The sequence below is a fragment of the Oncorhynchus clarkii genome, chromosome 27 (genome assembly GCF_045791955.1).
Source record: "Oncorhynchus clarkii lewisi isolate Uvic-CL-2024 chromosome 27, UVic_Ocla_1.0, whole genome shotgun sequence".
NCBI lineage: Eukaryota > Metazoa > Chordata > Actinopteri > Salmoniformes > Salmonidae > Oncorhynchus > Oncorhynchus clarkii.
In genome coordinates, this window is record NC_092173.1 from 21778303 (window position 1) to 21792646 (window position 14344).

At 43.6% G+C, this 14344-nt stretch overlaps 1 protein-coding gene across 11 annotated transcripts in view; it reads right to left on the reverse strand.

The window, feature by feature from the left end:
- Positions 1-14344, reverse strand: part of LOC139386169 (neural cell adhesion molecule 1b) — a 106902-nt gene that overhangs the window by 14750 nt on the left and 77808 nt on the right. For 9 of the 11 annotated variants that reach the window (XR_011629015.1, XM_071131630.1, XM_071131635.1 and 6 more), the window contains exons 7-12: positions 13941-14101; positions 13507-13649; positions 12039-12062; positions 6108-6137; positions 673-823; positions 220-407 (exon numbers count right to left, since the gene is read on the reverse strand). Coding sequence is in view for 10 of the 11 variants with exons in the window: in XM_071131630.1 (XP_070987731.1) it covers positions 220-407; positions 673-823; positions 6108-6137; positions 12039-12062; positions 13507-13649; positions 13941-14101 (697 nt within the window). In the remaining variant the exon portion in view is untranslated. The remainder of the gene's footprint in view (positions 1-219; positions 408-672; positions 824-6107; positions 6138-12038; positions 12063-13506; positions 13650-13940; positions 14102-14344) is intronic. The other 2 variants (XM_071131632.1, XM_071131631.1) reach the window with 1 other exon arrangement.

The window sequence follows — 14344 nt, forward strand, 5'->3', positions numbered from 1 at the left end:
AGTCTCCCCACAATGGAACTGGGGGAGAACCCTGCAAATACTAGCTGTCACACATTAAATCTTTATGACATGTAGAGTGTTCTTAATTCTGTGTGTGTATTCATGTGTGTGTGTGTGCTCAAGCATGTGTGTGTGCTCATGCATCCGTGTGTGTGTGTGTGTGTGTGCAGTATGCCTATGTGTATGCGAGTGTGTGTGTGTATTTGAGTTGGTCTCTACCTCCAGGTAGCTGGCTGTGGGGCTCTGGAAAACCTTGGCTTTGGTGACGTTAGCGTTGGGAAGCTGAAACCCGTCCCTCAGCCAGAGCATGGACACGTCACTGGGGTGGGCCAGGACCTCACAGCTGATGTTAGCTGCATTTCCCTCCCAGGTATACACTGTCACTGAGCCCTGGATCTTAGGAGCATCTATGGAGGAATGAACCAGCAATGTGAATAAGAGATTGCTGTCTTTCGTCTTAAATATTTAAAAGAGTAGGTTTTGGCTCAAATGTTGAAAGCTGCAGGCAGTATGCCAGGCCTGATGAAGACTGAACACTAGAGACAGTGGTTGCGTCCTTATTCCCTATATTGTATACTACTTTTGGGACCCTATGGGCCCTGGCAAAAGTAGTGAACTATAGCGAATAGGATGCCATTTCAGATGCAGCCCTGTGACATGTAGAGCTCTTACAGCGGACTTCCAGGTAGGCGGGTTGAGAATCCACTCCGATGGCGTTGCGTGCAGAGCAGAGGTACTGGCCAGCGTCGGTGAACTTGGCGTACTTCAGTGTGAGGGAGGACACACGAGCATCACTCCTCACTACGACGTTCCCATCCAGACTCTATAGGGCAGGAAATCACAGGGTAGCAAGCAACAAAGGACCTCTGTTTCAGTACATCAATGTTAACCTCATACCCCATTGTGATCCATGCATTATTGAGAACCAATACATTATAACACTCTGTAGTTATATAATAGTAACATTGAACTCTGAGCCTGGAGACAAACCATTGTAGCACTGAGTGCTTTTCCTATGGCTGTAACATCAAAAGGTGATGACACGACACATGGCCTGCCCTTACGAGAGAGACAGAGATACTGTAGAGAAAGATCACAACCCTCTGTATTGTACAGTAGAGATGTGTACAGTAGCAGAGCACATCACTAATGGTTCAAGAAGCTGTATGGATGGAGCCATCAAGAGCTTTTCACACAATGGCTGTATAGTAGTGGTTCCTGTAGACAAGATAACATGCCTAGCTTTATAGGTCTCAGCCTGTTAAACGCTACTGGTGTATAGTAGTGGTTCCTGTAGACAGGATAACATGCCTAGCTTGCACTTTTACACACACAGCCTGCTGAGTGGTTCACTTTATCGTGTGAAATTCAACTAGACATTAATAATATATTGACATACTAAGTGTTGAATTATTTGTGTTTCCCAACAGCAACATACTGTCTGATGTATAGTTCATACATCTACTGTATACATATTATAGGACAGGCATTCTAGTACTGTACAAAACCCGTGGTTGATCCATGAAATGTCAACTCACTAAAATGATTCTATTCCTAGGAATTAACTAGCTACCTAGTCAGAGCAGTGCAAACTGTCACTGTCTCTGTAACTCTAAAGCAATACCATGCTGACTAAATTCAATAAGGGTTAAGACTCAGAAGTAGAACAATAAGGGTTCAGAAGGAGAACGAAAGCATGTGAAATGGGGAAGAGGGCAAAAACATAGCTTGACGATACATTCAAGTCCTTGCCAATTAAAACTAGAGCAGAAACCCTGCTAATGGCTAATAGGATTGATGTTCGTCTCAAAATACACTACTTTAATTCCTTAGCGCCAGATACACAAGGTCTAAATAAACAGTCATGTACGTAACCTTTAGAGTCAGGGTCGGCTACTCTTGTTGTTGACAATGAACAGTCTGGGTCGGCTACTCTTGTTGTTGACAATGAACAGTCTGGGTCGGCTACTCTTGTTGTTGTTGTTGACACTGAACAGTCTGGGTCTGCTACTCTTGTTGTTGTTGTTGAAACTGAACAGTCTGGGTCGGCTACTCTTGTTGTTGTTGTTGACACTGAACAGTCTGGGTCGGCTACTCTTGTTGTTGTTGTTGACACTGAACAGTCTGTGTCTGCTACTCTTGTTGTTGTTGTTGAAACTGAACAGTCTGGGTCGGCTACTCTTGTTGTTGTTGTTGACACTGAACAGTCTGGGTCGGCTACTCTTGTTGTTGTTGTTGACACTGAACAGTCTGGGTCTGCTACTCTTGTTGTTGTTGTTGAAACTGAACAGTCTGGGTCGGCTACTCTTGTTGTTGTTGTTGACACTGAACAGTCTGGGTCTGCTACTCTTGTTGTTGTTGTTGACACTGAACAGTCTGGGTCGGCTACTCTTGTTGTTGTTGTTGACACTGAACAGTCTGGGTCGGCTACTCTTGTTGTTGTTGTTGACACTGAACAGTCTGGGTCTGCTACTCTTGTTGTTGTTGTTGACACTGAACAGTCTGGGTCTGCTACTCTTGTTGTTGTTGACACAGAACAGTCTGGGTCTGCTACTCTTGTTGTTGTTGTTGACACAGAACAGTCTGGGTCGGCTACTCTTGTCGTTGTTGTTGACACTGAACAGTCTGGGTCTGCTACTCTTGTCGTTGTTGTTGACACTGAACAGTCTGGGTCTGCTACTATTGATGTTGACACTGAACAGTCTGGGTCTGCTACTCTTGTTGTTGTTGTTGACACTGAACAGTCTGGGTCTGCTACTCTTGTTGTTGTTGTTGACACTGGACAGTCTGGGTCAGCTACTCTTGTTGTTGACACTGAACAGTCTGGGTCTGCTACTCTTGTTGTTGACACTGAACAGTCTGGGTCTGCTACTCTTGTTGTTGTTGACACAGAACAGTCTGGGTCTGCTACTCTTGTTGTTGTTGTTGACACTGAACAGTCGGAGTCAGCTACTCTTGTTGTTGTTTTTGACACTGAACAGTCTGGGTCAGCTACTCTTGTTGTTGTTGTTGACACTGAACAGTCGGAGTCAGCTACTCTTGTTGTTGTTGTTGACACTGAACAGTCTGGGTCTGCTACTCTTGTTGTTGTTGTTGACACTGAACAGTCTGGGTCTGCTACTCTTGTTGTTGTTGTTGACACCGAACAGTCTGGGTCTGCTACTCTTGTTGTTGTTGTTGACACTGAACAGTCGGAGTCAGCTACTCTTGTTGTTGATTTTGACACTGAACAGTCTGGGTCTGCTACTCTTGTTGTTGTTGTTGACACTGAACAGTCTGGGTCTGCTACTCTTGTTGTTGACACTGAAGAGTCTGGGTCGGCTACTCTTGTTGTTGTTGTTGACACTGAACAGTCTGGGTCTGCTACTCTTGTTGTTGTTGTTGACACTGAACAGTCTGGGTCTGCTCCTCTTGTTGTTGACACTGAACAGTCTGGGTCTGCTACTCTTGCTGTTGTTTTTGACACTGAACAGTCTGGGTCTGCTACTCTTGTTGTTGTTGTTGACACTGAACAGTCTGGGTCTGCTACTCTTGTTGTTGTTGTTGACACCGAACAGTCTGGGTCTGCTACTCTTGTTGTTGTTGTTGACACTGAACAGTCGGAGTCAGCTACTCTTGTCGTTGTTGTTGACACTGAACAGTCTGGGTCTGCTACTCTTGTTGTTGTTGTTGACACTGAACAGTCTGGGTCTGCTACTCTTGTTGTTGTTGTTGACACCGAACAGTCTGGGTCGTCTACTCTTGTTGTTGTTGTTGACACTGAACAGTCGGAGTCAGCTACTCTTGTTGTTGTTTTTGACACTGAACAGTCTGGGTCTGCTACTCTTGTTGTTGACACTGAACAGTCTGGGTCTGCTACTCTTGTTGTTGTTGTTGACACTGAACAGTCTGGGTCTGCTACTCTTGTTGTTGACACTGAAGAGTCTGGGTCGGCTGCTCTTGTTGTTGTTGTTGACACTGAACAGTCTGAGTCTGCTACTCTTGTTGTTGTTGACACTGAACAGTCTGGGTCTGCTACTCTTGTTGTTGTTGTTGACACTGAACAGTCTGGGTCTGCTACTCTTGCTGTTGTTGATACTGAACAGTCTGGGTCGGCTACTCTTGTTGTTGTTGTTGACACTGAACAGTGTGGGTCGGCTACTCTTGTTGTTGTTGTAGACACTGAACAGTCTGGGTCGGCTACTCTTGTTGTTGACACTGAACAGTCTGGGTCGGCTACTCTTGTTGTTGTTGTTGACACTGAACAGTCGGAGTCAGCTACTCTTGTTGTTGTTTTTGACACTGAACAGTCTGGGTCTGCTACTCTTGTTGTTGACACTGAACAGTCTGGGTCTGCTACTCTTGTTGTTGTTGTTGACACTGAACAGTCTGGGTCTGCTACTCTTGTTGTTGACACTGAAGAGTCTGGGTCGGCTACTCTTGTTGTTGTTGTTGACACTGAACAGTCTGAGTCTGCTACTCTTGTTGTTGTTGACACTGAACAGTCTGGGTCTGCTACTCTTGTTGTTGTTGTTGACACTGAACAGTCTGGGTCTGCTACTCTTGCTGTTGTTGATACTGAACAGTCTGGGTCGGCTACTCTTGTTGTTGTTGTTGACACTGAACAGTCTGGGTCGGCTACTCTTGTTGTTGTTGTAGACACTGAACAGTCTGGGTCGGCTACTCTTGTTGTTGACACTGAACAGTCTGGGTCGGCTACTCTTGTTGTTGTTGTTGACACTGAACAGTCTGGGTCTGCTACTCTTGTTGTTGACACTGAACAGTCTGGGTCTGCCACTCTTGATGTTGTTGTTGACACTGAACAGTTTGGGTCTGCTACTCTTGTTGTTGTTGACACTGAACAGTCTGGGTTTGCTACTCTCACGCCAGTCCAAACCACTGTTAACTCATGTTAGGTGTCGTAGAAGAGCTGAACTTCTGGGGACCTCTGCATTTTATTTTGCATGGCTTTGAAGTTCAACACCCACACATTGCAAGTGAACCATCTCATGCTGTTCAATTAGCTACAGTGGGGACCAGTCTGGGGGACAAACTAAAGCTGTGGCTCAAATAGCACACTATTCCCTACATAGTGAACTATTTTTGACCAGAGTCCTATAGACCCTGGTCAAAAGTAGTGCACTACAAAGGGGATATGGTGGGATTTGGGAAACTAACTAAGAGAGGAGTAGCGCTCATTAGTTCTGTATTCAAACTCAACAGAAGCAGCATGTCTGGGGCATTAAGTATGCCTGAGGAAACGCTTACATAACACAGACACGGCAGTCAGTCCCTTTTTCATTCCATCCCCATCTTCCTCCTCCCTCCACCCCCCCACCTTCTCCAAACACTGACAGGGATAATTACATCAGAGCTGAAAGGGTGGCCAGAGAGTGTGACAGTGTCCCGCCAGCCTTGTGCTGCTCTCACATATGCCACCCCTTATGTACAGGCAGGTCCTATTGTGTTTCTTGATGAATAAATATAGACCAGGCACATTAATACAATCTTGTTGTAGTGTAGATAGAACATTCAGTTCCCTGTTTTTGGGCTGTATTGTAAGGTCAAAGAGGGTCAACTGCAAATCATCATCGTGGCCAAAGACTGGACAACCACATGGCAGACCAGACCATGATATACAATCTCATTCTGTCCAGAGGAAGAGCATCTCCTTCTGTTCATATGCAACGTGAGAACATAGATTCATTAAAGTTTCATAACTATGGGTTTCAACAACAGAGAGTTTATTAATAATGCAGGGTGGTGGTGCCTATTGGAAACATCAAGCAATTTTTGCTTAGCTCGATCATTTGTGCACCCTAGACCTTATTCCCAGGAAAGAAAGGGAACAAACATCCTTCACCAGTTCTCTGATACCTGGCTACAAAATGGATGAGCTAGGAAAAAGAACATTCAGGTTTCAAGGATAATTTTTCAGCATGATGGTTCACAGAGCAAAGCCACTCTAACAAACCAAAAAGGACTGATAAGAGTTTCTCCATCAGTTTCCATGACTACAGCAACCATAGAAAACAGTGTTGAAGAGAATTCAATAGAGTGAAAGAGGATGCATGGGCATGGTATATGGTAGATAGTGATGGGTATTGGGTATACTATAGAAGCTATACCTTGTGTTGCTCGGGCCGAGTCCAAGAGGCCTGTAGAGGACACAGACAGAATAGAACAACAACAAAAAGCAAAGCAATCCTTGGACAGGAATCCTTATCCAGTACCTCACAGATGGAACAAACAACACTGCACGAGCATGCAACTGAACAACACTTCCCCACTCCTGTACAGAACGTGCTGCTGTAGTCCAGTGAAATGGGCTAAAACTATAACCCAAACACGCCATTCCATTGTTTTTGACACAATTTGACTCATCAACCTTTACGCTTCTCAGTGGTATTAAACTACTCAGCATGAACCTATAAATAGCCTAGCCAGCGAGCTAAACAGGTTTTAATGACGTCATTTCAACCCCTTTAGCCTGCTGGGTACATGTTCATGTGCAAATAATAGACATAACATTGGAGTTAGCTAGCATGGAGGGATGCTGAAAGACAGAAAAATCATAGAAACATTTCTAAATATATCATCTTCAAAATCAAATTATTAAGAATTGTTTTCATGATTATGAATTATAATGAATCCACATTTAATATGAAGTTATATAATCAACACAACATTTAACACTTAATTCAGTCCAACAAAAGATAATTAAACGTGATTAAAAAAGTATTGTCCACCTGAAATACATTTACTTACAGAGGATTTATTTTCTCTGAATTCTGCCATGATACATATTATAAAAAGCATGCTTTATGAGTTTCCTAATGTTAAGGAGAAACAAGAGGCATGAAGGAGAGATGATTGATAATGGACGACGACGTAGTGATGAATGGAATGTGGAGTATGGAAGCCAGACGACAAGCAAAATGGTAAGCAGCTTTCCATCAGACGTAGAAAACAACCAAGTGTCCCATCTGCTGAAACGTACTGCAGGCAAAAAGGCCCAGAACTCAATTCATTATTAATACAGTCAATCTTAACATTCCTTCCAGACCATCCTCTCTCGTTTAGAGCTGGACGCCTTCCAATCACTCACAGATGAGTGAATAATGAGTGAATTCATCTGGATTCTATCTTTAATAAGGGCTAACCTATACCACTGTAGAATCACTGCCTGTCACAGAGAAACACAACACACACATCTCTCAAGAGACTAGTTAACACTGGGAAAGCTTCAGTCACACTGCAGGGCAGAACCAAACACATTAACAGAACAAACTAATAATATGTCAAGTAAAAGATCCTGAGTGAAGAGTCATCCTAAGTAGGGAGGGGTGTACTGTATATTGAGCCATGGCATGTAGCTAATGTAGATAGTGAATGTATTAACAACAAGAGTTGTGTCCGCCCTGGACGGGTCATATGATATCACTATTCTTCACGGTCCACCTGGGTGTGGCGAGACAGGAGAGACACACATAGCAAGACAGGCACATGTAACACCTGATGTCAGAAAAGCAGTCAGGGACCAGACCCCACAGTGCAGAGGAGGAGCTGCTGCTCATTATTACAGGACGCATAACTAACAGCACCCCTGGTCCTGGCTGGTCTGACACAGCACTGTGAGGTATGCAATTGAGTTGACACATCACTGTCAGACCCATGTTTTATTTTTGTTTAAACAATGGGACGTGGACCAAAAGCAAATGATGGTGAGAGCTGTAAACACCATGCATCTAATCAGTTTAGTGCAACCAGCACTAAATAACATCCCATCAGACAAATCTAATTTCCAGGCAGCACTCCTCATCCCCTGGGTAAGCAGTGAGCAGCGATCCTCTCTCTCCCTCTAGAGTATGAAGGTATGGAGGGGAGAGGAAGAGATGCACTGTTGTAGAGGAGATTCTCCAGAGGAAACACTCACATAACTATCTCACCCAGCACCACACAAAAGGCATCTTCTCTATAGTCATAAACAGCCCAACAGCAGGGTAAGGTTACAGGACTGGGCTGGGGAAGTGTTTTTTGATGACCCCTGACTAGGATCAGTTAGGAAGCTCTCCATCATTTATCCTGTCTAGCAGAATTCCAACTGTCATACCATGAGAACAAACTGCCATTCAATGTCCAGAGAACCACATTGTACAACCACTGACCAGACAGGCACATACAGTGGGCTCTAAAATTACTGGCACCCCTGACTGGCAATGCACAAACAATACTTAAAAAATTATAAACAATATAATCATAGAGATAAACTCAAAATACCAACATGTGAGAAATACTGTACTGTATTAATGTTTCAATGGAACGAACCAAAATCCCACAATTATTTAATAGAAAATACATTTAACCAAAATCAAGGTTTCATAATTATTGGCACTCCTCATTCAGTACTTAGTGCAACCACCTTTGACAAGGATAACAGCATTTTTTCCTGTAATGCTTGACAAGGTTAAGGAACACATTTGGAGGGATTTTGGACCATTCCTCTATGCAGATCCTTTCAAGATCCTTCACATTCTTGGGTTTGCGCATGTCAACTGCCCTCTTCCACTCAGCCCACAGGTTTTCGATTGGATTGAGGTCCGGTGACTGAGATGGCCATGGCAGAACATTGATTTTGTTGTCACAGAACCATTTCTGTGCGGATCTTGAGGTATATTTTGGGTCATTGTCTTGTTGGAAAGTCCACCTACGGCCAAGTCCCAGCCTTCTGGCAGAGGCAACCAGATTGTTAGCCAAAATTGCCTGATAATTGTTGGAATTCATTATGCCATCAATCTTAACCAGTGCCCCAGGACCTCTGGAATTAAAACAGCCCCAAAACATCACTGACCCACCACCATTTTACCGTGGGTATGAGGTGCCTCTCCTTGTATGCATCTCTGTTTCGATGCCAAACATGCCGATGCTGTATATGACCAAAACATTCAATTTTGGTCTAATCTGACCAGAGCACCTTCTTCCAGTCATACTTTAAATGACGTCTGTGTCTTGGGGTCAGAAAGGGCTTTCTTCTGGCAACCCTTCCAAAGAGCCTGTGGTTGTGGAGGTGGCGTCTGATGGTGCTTTTTGAAACCTGGTGACCCCAAGACGCCACCAAGGCCTGCAATTCTTTCACAGTGATTCTTGGGGATTTTGTTGCTTCTCTCACCATCCTCCTCCCTATCCTGGGGGGCTTAATGCATTTGCGTCCTCTACCCGTGAGGTTTTCAACTGTTCCATATCTTTGGATTAAAAAATTATAATTGCCCTGACAGTGCTCAGTGGTATATTCAATCGTTTGTGGATCTTCTTGTAGCCATTACCAGATTTATGAAGATCTACGACTATCTGTCTCTTTTGAACTGCCAGTTCTTTTGTTTTCTTCATGGTGTTGGATGACAAAGGGATATTGCACGCGTGTTACCTCATTTAGTGGAACAGGAAGTGATGTAATGGCTCAATATAGTTCCTTAAGACTTAGATGAACTTCAATAAGTGGAATTTAATTCCTGGTTTAATTTTGGTAGATGTTATTTACAATAATCTTTAAGGGTGCAATTAATTGTGAAATCTTGATTTGGAGGAAATGGATTTTTAATTAAATCAATCAATTATTTTGGTGGGTTCCATTGAAACATTAATAAAGTACAGTATTTCTCACATGTTGGTATTTTCAGTTTATCTCTATAATTATATTGTTGATATTTTTTAAAAGTATTGTTTGTGCATTGCCAGTCAGAAGTGCCAGTAATTTTGGAGCCCACTGTTGATGAGCATTGTGTTGGAACAGTAGCTAGAGAACAAGAGCCTCTCTATAGTAGGTCCCTACTCTACCAGTGCTTAGTAAAGCAGGCCCTTGGATTGAAAGCATTGTTCTGTTTCAACACCCCTCCCTGAACCAATCACGTTATAGTGCAGCAGCCAACAGCAGCCAGCAGCACCACATGATTGAGCTCTCTGATCATTCAGAACACTTCACCTTCAAATGTTCATTCCCAAGAGTTAATAGCTACTTTCCTACTCTCTTTCCTACGCTCAACTATCTGAATACTAGACCGATCTCATTGTGCTTCAGTGGAGCACATTATCATAAATTAGGCAGCTCCAGTAAGACTCAATACACAGTAATCTACAGCATATGCTGTCAACTGAACAATTCAATATCTGGTCATCTGTACCACGTTTGAGCTCTGATGAGCTTTGAAGAAACCCATTTTCAAGCCCGTTTGCTCCTCCTTTCCAGAGCCTGAATGTTCTCAGATAATTGCAGCTTGCAAACCTTGTAAATCAAGTAGAATATTTCATATATATTCAAATAACCCAGCCTTTCATTTTGCGAGATAATGTCCTAAGCACGCATACACATTTTAATTTACATTTTAGTTATTAAGAATTGTTACAACAAATAAGGGGGCTGAAACAACAATGTAATGACAACCCTTGCAAACAAAAACCTTTCCTCAAAAACAAATATGAGTATGAGAGCACTATGTTTATGTAATAGCTAAAGCATAGTGTCCTCTTGGAACACAATGTTACCATGGCATGTGTTACCCACATTTAGGCTATTCTATGGATTCAATCATTTTGTCAATCTGATCCTCTCTGTTGACATCTCAATATCTCTGTAGTTATAAATATGTGACAGGGTTCATTTGTCTGCCATCACTATTGTAAACGTATAGGGAGAGAATATGCTGTGTTGAATAAAAAAGAAACCCTATCCTTTATAAAACCTTTCAGCCTATAGCCTACATTTCCTCAGACAACAGTCAGACTCAGAAGACGAGTGGAAGATAGCTGAGGGAATAATACACTGGAATGCCCTGTCAACAGAGATAATGGTAATCCAGCACCTCTTTACAGCAGGAACTATGAATACGTTCATGTCTATGAGTACAACAGTCAGCAGACTGCAATGTAAAGGAGCGTTAAGCACTGAGAGAGGTGGTAATGATATATGTAGCATGACACACTAGTGAATAGCACACCACAGCATGCACATGCACACACACTTGTAACACAGACACGATTCTCACAAATATCCCTCAACACCAATTCCACACAGGGAAAACAAAACTGCAATTGTCATGCTGATAGCCAATGAGCCAAAACAACAGCACTGATTCAAATAATAGGCCTATATAAAACAAGTCACCATAGTAGCTGGATAGATAGAAGACTATGGCACATATTTCATGTGAGAGTTGATCATTAGCTTACCCTTTCACCTGTCCTATGATTAGTGCTGATAGCATGTCAGATGAGCCACAGCCAGGTTCAAAAACAATTAGCAGCCATTTTCCAAATCACACTATCCTGGCTTCTCGCTAGTAAAGACATTACCTCAGGATCATTGTCCACGAGACCCACAGTGCCAGACCACCGCTGTGAAGGGGTTTCTATTAAAGCTCCTGTTCCTAATGATAATTCAATGGAGGCTGCTAATAATTTCTTCACCCACCACCGTGGAGAGACGGCTGTAGTAGTACAACACAGACCAGATACAGATACAGACTTAGGCACTTTGATTTTAGCTTCAACCTTGACAGAATGATTGATGATTGATGACAGATATGCAGTGAGACAGATCGTCTACATGAGAGGACAGAGAGGGACATAGACTGAGCAGCAGTAGGGCATGAGGCTGCCCCGGTGGATGGAAGGAGACGGAGATGATCGGACCAGGAATGGCAACACAGAAATGAGGAGGTCCTCTTTTAAATGTCATTACGGTAACCATGCTTTCTTCTGACCTCAATAGATAAGGCAGAGGAAACCCCCAAAGTTGAACCATTCAGAACCACTCTCTTGCAACGCAACAGTCAGGCAATAGTCAGGCTATATTTGGAAAACATGCAACTTTGAATCGATTTCATAAACCCTGATGAGATCATATCTTGAGGATTTTCAAGGAATATTGACTGAAGAGCAGACAAGAAAATTCCATAAAAATACTTATTTGATTCTATCAGGGTTTTTGTTGAATCTCATACCCCATACGTGATTTGTTCTATCAATTGATTTTGTTCCATTTCTGTGCCACGCTGATTTCATACCTGATAGATCCTGTTAAGATGTGCCTGCAGGGGAGAGAATGTAGCGATGTAAACCGACCTTCCCGGCGGCTCCGCCTATCTACACTCCCCCTATAGTGTACAGGTACCTACAGCTTGTCTCTGATGGAATGGCCCCACCATTACCTGTCTATCGGACTAGATGAGGTCATTGGTACTATAGGGAACTAGCTATGTGGACAATGGGGCATTATATGAAAATATAAGATCCATAGATTACTGTATGGAGCAGTCTGCAGGGGACAAGCAGAGGCTGCTACAGGAACATATACTATATAAACGAAAGTATGTGGACACCCCTTCAAATTTGTGGATTCTGCTATTTCAGCCACACCCATTGCTGACAGGTGTATAAAATTGACCACATAGCCATGCAATCTCCATAGCAAAACATTGTCAGTAAAATGGCCTTACTGAAGAACTCAGTGACTATCAATGTGGCAGTGTCATAGGATGCCACCTTTCCTGCTAGAGCTGCCCCACCAACTGTAAGTGCTGTTATTGTGAAGTCGAAACGTCTAGGAGCAACAATGGCTCAGCCGCAAAGTAGTAGGAAACACAAGCTCACAGAACGGGACCGTCGAGTACTGAAGGGCATAGCGTGTAAAAATCATCTGTCCTCGGTTGCAACACTGTGTCTAGAAGCAACGTCAGCACAAGAACTGTTCGTCGGGAGCTTCAGGAAATGGGTTTCCATGGCCGAGCACCCGCACACAAGCCTAAGATCACCATACGCAAGCATCAGCTGGAGTGATGTAAAGCTCGCCACCATTGAACTCTGGAGCAGTGGAAACGCGTTCTCTGGAGTGATAAATCACTCTTCACCATCTGGCAGTTTCAGTATGACAATGCCCCTCTGCACAAAGCGAATACAGAAATGGTTTGTCGAGATTGGTGTGGAAGAAATTGATTGGCCTGCACAGAGCCTTGACCTCAACCCCATCGAACACTTTTGGGATGAATTGGAACGCCAACCACGAGCCAAGCCTAATCGCCCAACATCAGTGCCGAACCTCACTAGTGCTTTTGAGGCTGAATGGAAGCAAGTCCCCACAGCAACGTTCCAACATCTAGTGTAACGCATTTCCAAGAAGAGTGGAGGCTGTTATAGCAGCAAAGGGGGGGCCAACTCCATATGAATGCCCATGATTTTAGAATGAGATGTTCAACAAGCAGATGTCCACATACTTTTGGTCATGTAGTGTAGGTCTAAGGTGCTATAGGGACAAGGTCTAAGGTGGGATGGTAACTAGTTAGCTACGAGGTAGTAATATGAACTTCACTGTGTGACCTTCTATTAGCTAGCTGCTGCTCTGGGGCCATACTTAATCAGTAGAGATGAACCTGGCTATGGGAACCTTGCCATGTTTAAGTGAAACACATCCTCTGAGTGTCCCTCTGCAGTGGGGACACAGCCCCAGGCTGGCCTCTCTCTGTGGGCTGACTGTACCTGTTCTCCCTCAGTGAAGGTGCGTAAGCCGAAGCTCCAGTTGATGGTGGGGGTGGGGTCCCCTGACGCCTCACAGGTCAGAGTCACCTGCTCCTCCATCTCAGACGTGCTCTGGTTCAGCAGGAAGGTGATCTTAGGTTTCACTGTAGCAAAGACAGACACACACAGAGCCATTATAACCAACCTGCAGGGACACTCACCTGTATGACCTACAGTAGAGCTACATTCACAGTGTGCACACACCCATTACAAGCAGCACCTGCCATATCTGATGCTAGTACTTAATACCTATGGCTATAAGCACAACATAACCCCCCCAAAAAATCCCTTGTTAAAATCCTTCCAAAGTGAATATAGATAAACCATTGATAAACCACCAGAAACCCATCACATAGTCAATCATCTGTCAGTACCAAGTGAGAGGAGTCCCTCACCAAACACCCTGAGGCTGAGTTCCTGTTCGCTCTCCCCAGCCTTGTTCTTAGCGATGCAGGTGTACTCTCCCTCATCCAGCTTGGCCACCTCCATGATGGTCATCTCTGAACCGTCCTCATTAAAGCTGTACTTGTCTCCTGACTCCAGAAGAACACCGGCCCTGGGGGAGAAGAGACGGGGAACACACACATACACACACTCTGATTTACAATCAGCTTTAATGAAACGATGAGAAGCGACCTTCACGACACAACTAAGTTGCTAACTACGCTTGATGATCATTTGTATCAAATAAATATAATAAAAGACGTCAAAACAAGTATTTTTCCCCTTGAATTAACTCAGACTTAATTCATATTAGCACAATTCAGTTTTATCAAAATAATCTTTCAGTGTGACATTA